This window comes from Amphimedon queenslandica, unplaced genomic scaffold (assembly GCF_000090795.2).
Source record: "Amphimedon queenslandica unplaced genomic scaffold, v1.1 AMPQUscaffold_13449, whole genome shotgun sequence".
NCBI classification, from domain to species: domain Eukaryota; kingdom Metazoa; phylum Porifera; class Demospongiae; order Haplosclerida; family Niphatidae; genus Amphimedon; species Amphimedon queenslandica.
The window spans coordinates 231003-235896 of record NW_003546315.1 but is presented as its reverse complement, the minus strand read 5'-3'; the positions used below and the strand labels follow the sequence as shown (position 1 = coordinate 235896).

Here is a 4894-nt window from a genome sequence, read left to right as displayed (position 1 = left end):
TTGCTATTGTTGGTACAACTATGGCAACATCTGCTTGGAATGAACATTCTGTGCCTGGTAAGCAACATTAATCTCATGATAGGCACATAATTATAGCATATTTTAGCAATAGTTTTCACGCCTTAACCTAGTTACTTTATACATCATTTGCATTAGGTGTCTTGTATAACCAATTATTATAAGATGTTCCATTATTCAACAATCTAGGGCAAGGAATACCAAATGAGAGAATGCTACGTGCTACTCATGTTGCGCCTATTGATCCAAATATTCTTCCAGAAACAGAGGTTGCTGTTCAACAGATGGAATCATTGGGATCACACCTGACTCGCTTTAGCCCATTTGGACAAGACCCACTGGAAGGACATGGCCATTTTTGTCGACAGAGAGATGAACAGTTCGAGGCTCGTTTTCCAAACTACGATGACTTTTTCCATTCTGTTGCAAATAGTGACTTTACCTTATTTCGTCAGGGATTATTATACACTATTGAAATCACCAGGCATCTTGAATTGCAATTAAATAATACATAACTTAGTTTGACACAAGAAACAATAGAAAACCTTATACAAAATGCTTAAATGGGTGGGTAGTCTATATTAATTTATTAATCAAGTCAAATAATAGGATGGCAACCTCTTATTGAGCTAAATAATAGGATGCCAATAGGATAGCAACCTCTGTTTGAGTCTTGCTTAGAGTGTTAGCACATTCTGATGCTAATCCATGCCATGTGAACTAGTCTAGATTATGAGTGACGTGCATGTATAAACCACCTAGTGACATAATGTTTGTTGATATTCAAGGCTAATTTTATCATTGTCTATTCGATACGGCATGGGATATAATACTAGTATGTGACAAGAATTCTAATGTCATGCAGAGAGGTACATATTGTACAAGACATGAAACCATACCAGATTATTAGATTTAGCATCAATTACAAAGCTAATTTTTGAAGCTAACCACCCTATTTGAGATAACTATTACACTATTGAAACCACCTAATATCTTGAATTGCACTTAAAGTAATTTTCTTTTTGCAACAAAATTTAATGATAACACAATAGGTTGAATAACCTCAATTAATGTTAGAGTTTAACAGTTAACACAAGTTTTCTAATCCTCATTTATTTCAATGGTATTAGATGTAGTACTTGAAGAACCAGAAGGAGCATTTACCGGAGCTGCGGTCTCAAGAGCTGTCCTGACATCAGTGAGGAACTCATCAAGTCCACGAAGTAAAAGTGTCTCATTGTAGCCCCTTTCTCCTTGACAAGCAGGGCATCTCTTAGTAAGTGCCTCGGGACCAGAATACCATTGGTTGAGGCATGTTTCACACCCAAGAATAACCTTGCAACACTTACTGACAATTACTGGTGGCTTTAGAGGAACAGATAAACAAATTCTACATTTAAATGAATCTCGTATGGCACGAACAAAAGCCAAAGGGATATTTGATTGCCTAGTGAGGTCCATTACCTCAGACACAGATTCCTTTAGAATTTGGACATCTGCTGAAAGTACATCAACCTTTTCTTCTATGCCACTTAGACCTGATCTTTTCCTAAGAGGCTTCTCAAACACTTCATCATCATCATCGGAATCCCACACAGCAGTGCGTTTCTTATTTGTTATCAAACTTGATTTCTTGGAGTCATCCCGAATAGCATAGATTATTCTTCGTGGAGATTTCCAAAATGAAAGACCTAAAAGAATAATGCTGTTATCATAATCAACTCAAAAACCAAGTATACACACTAGATACCAGCCACCCACATCAAAACTCTTAGATATATAATAGCTTTTCATGTACTCTTGATAAATGATAATAGTTACATGCATGTACCTTGAGTTCCTGGGCTGTCTTCTATCTCCAAGCCATTATTGGTTACTAATATATAAGCTTGACCCCACTTTTCTCTAACTTTACAGAGAATGAATGGAACATTTGCTGTGCTTTCATCAACTTCCACAAAATCTTGCTTCAAGATCTTAAACGTCGGACTAGATTTACTTGTTATCCTGTGTCATAAGTGCCTTAGTCACTCGGACTCTGTATGTGACAGAAGCTGCTTCTGTATGGCTCTTGCTATTGCTTCTGGAAGAAATGACAGAACGAAATGCAGGCTTTCTTGGAGTTGGAGTACAGCTGGAATAGGTTGTAGTGGCAATGTTACTCTCACTATTAATGGATAAGTCAAGGTCTGGACCTCGCTGCTCTTGACCTTTAACAATAAATTCATGGAAGTTGGGTAACCCTTGGAATGATCCATCTAGCTCACGAAAGAAAGATTCTCCATCAAATTCGTCACTTAACCACACTTCCCTAGGATCAACTTTGAACATTTTGCTTAAGTTAGTCGTTGTAACTTGAGATGTCTGGATCTCGGTTGAGTGTCCATTCCTCTTTACAGTCACAGTACGAAAGGAATTGCGACCAATAAGTGATGCCATGACAAATAAGTCTAACGTATGTTTCTTCTCCCTCGGAGACTTAGATAACTGAAAGAACCGAGCTTTATTCCTTATGTGATTTGCTCGCGTGACTAACAGAATCTAGACTAGTTCACATGGCATGGATTAGCATCAGAATGTGCTAACACTCTAAGCAAGACTCAAACAGAGGTTGCTATCCTATTGGCATCCTATTATTTAGCTCAAAGAGAGGTTGCCATCCTATTATTTGACTTGATTAATAAATTAATATAGACTACCCACCCATTTAAGCATTTTGTATAAGGTTTTCTATTGTTTCTTGTGTCAAACTAAGTTATGTATTATTTAATTGCAATTCAAGATGCCTGGTGATTTCAATAGTGTATAATAATCCCTGACGAAATAAGGTAAAGTCACTATTTGCAACAGAATGGAAAAAGTCATCGTAGTTTGGAAAACGAGCCTCGAACTGTTCATCTCTCTGTCGACAAAAATGGCCATGTCCTTCCAGTGGGTCTTGTCCAAATGGGCTAAAGCGAGTCAGGTGTGATCCCAATGATTCCATCTGTTCAACAGCAACCTCTGTTTCTGGAAGAATATTTGGATCAATAGGCGCAACATGATTAGCACGTAGCATTCTCTCATTTGGTATTCCTTGCCCTAGATTGTTGAATAATGGAACATCTTAAAATAATTGGTTATACAAGACACCTAATGCAAATGATGTATAAAGTAACTAGGTTAAGGTGTGAAAACTATTGCTAAAATATTATGCTATAATTATGTGCCTATCATGAGATTAATGTTGCTTACCAGGCACAGAATGTTCATTCCAAGCAGATGTTGCCATAGTTGTACCAACAATAGCAACTCTTATTGTGAATAACGAAACACAAAACTTCACCAACAGATCATCCATATCAATTTCTCCTCTTTCCTCTAAATGAATTAAACATAATTTTTTCGGGTAATTAACACGCTTATTAATTTCAACCCAAAGTCGCTCCACACAATGATTCTATAAAAGAAAATCATAAAGAGTTAAAATGTGATGCTTAACTAACCAGTTTTGATGTTGTCTGTAAGTGAGGGGCACGATCATAATTGTAGCGATAATTCGCTAACTGCTCCTGCATAAATAACATGAGATGCCACTCCTTCCCATGATCGACGCGTATCTGGTCCCATAGTCCATAATCTAATGTCAAAGGTCTGCATACAAACATTACTGAAAAACGTTTTACAAAATAATCTACCTATAAAGATGCCGATAGATTTCAAGGCAGTTCTTCACTGGCATAGTAATGAAACCGACAATCTTTCCACTAAAGCCATCAACAGCGCAGATGTGTGTCACTCCAAACATGACTAGCTTCTCGTTCTGGTCAATGTGAAGTTTATGGCCAAAGTAATCAGCGTGATAGGGAACAGGATTTAGATGTCTCCTTGTGACTCTGCTTCTGTGTATGTGATGAGTCGGATCAACACGCCGTAATGAGGTTCCAACTCTAGCTTTACTCACAGAAATCCCACGTGACCTCAATAGTCCAGTCATAGTTTTACGGCCATAAGTAGGCCCCACCTAGTTTATTATAATTATAATAAAACAACATAAATTAATTATGCAAGTAAATGAAACAGCCTTCACTCAATGAAACCATGGACATAGGCATACTGGCACAAAATCACCATAATTTTATTGCCAAATTAATTTCAACTAAAACTGACAGGCTGTTTCTATTTTTGATGCTATGACTGCAAACAGGCCGGCATGTAACATGTCTTGTTCGTGAGCACAAAATTTTTCGTGAGCATAGAAGGCATGCACATTAGTTCAAATTTTATCACTAACCATATTAATGGCATCAGAAACGACATGATCAAGGGTTGTGTCATTTAATCTACTTGTACGATGATGAATGTCCTTCAATTGACAGAACCTCTCTACGCTTCTAAGACTCAACCCTCTGGTTCCAGGATACTCCTGCTTCAGATGTTCACTGACTCTGCTTAAAATCCACTTCCTTTCCTCAACTAACTCACGAACAAGAGACTCTAACTCTTCCAGTAACTTTGCCATGACAGTGGGTGTGTCCGCAAATTGTATGAAGGCGGAGCATATATGTGAAATAATTTGATATGGCGATGATGGAGAAGAGAAAACAGTCAACTTAGCATTTAGAGGGAAGGTCTTTCATTCAAATTTCTAATTTCCAGAGTTTTGCAAATTTGCCATTACATTTCGAATTTTCAATCCAAATTTCAAAATTCTGAAATTTCAATTTTCAGAAATCGGCATTTTGTAGTCCAAAAATCCAAAATGATTATTTCTTGAGTTAGCTGTTTCATACCTCTGACTGTAAAAGCCAGAGTCAGAGTGTTAGCATTGGGAGCAAAGGCAAATTGCCAGGTTCAGTCAAATTTTAAAATTTCAGAGATCATGTTCAGAGAAATA

General features: G+C 37.3%; 2 protein-coding genes across 2 annotated transcripts; one reads left to right on the top strand and one right to left on the bottom strand.

Annotated features, from left to right (window-relative positions):
- The first annotated feature begins 11 nt into the window (after window positions 1–11).
- LOC109581282 (uncharacterized) lies at window positions 12–569 on the top strand. Its single transcript, XM_019995259.1, has 2 exons — window positions 12–57; window positions 208–569. The coding sequence occupies exons 1-2, from the start codon at window positions 21–23 to the stop codon at window positions 531–533; spliced, it is 363 nt and encodes a 120-aa protein (XP_019850818.1). The 5' UTR covers window positions 12–20; the 3' UTR covers window positions 534–569.
- A 2168-nt stretch (window positions 570–2737) lies between these two features.
- LOC109581281 (uncharacterized) lies at window positions 2738–4519 on the bottom strand. The gene is made up of 5 exons (XM_019995258.1): window positions 4292–4519; window positions 3696–4021; window positions 3504–3651; window positions 3253–3457; window positions 2738–3099 (listed from the first exon to the last, which is right to left on the bottom strand). Exons 1-5 carry the CDS (start codon window positions 4517–4519, stop codon window positions 2774–2776), a joined length of 1233 nt encoding a protein of 410 aa, XP_019850817.1. The 3' UTR covers window positions 2738–2773.
- Window positions 4520–4894: the final 375 nt, after the last annotated feature.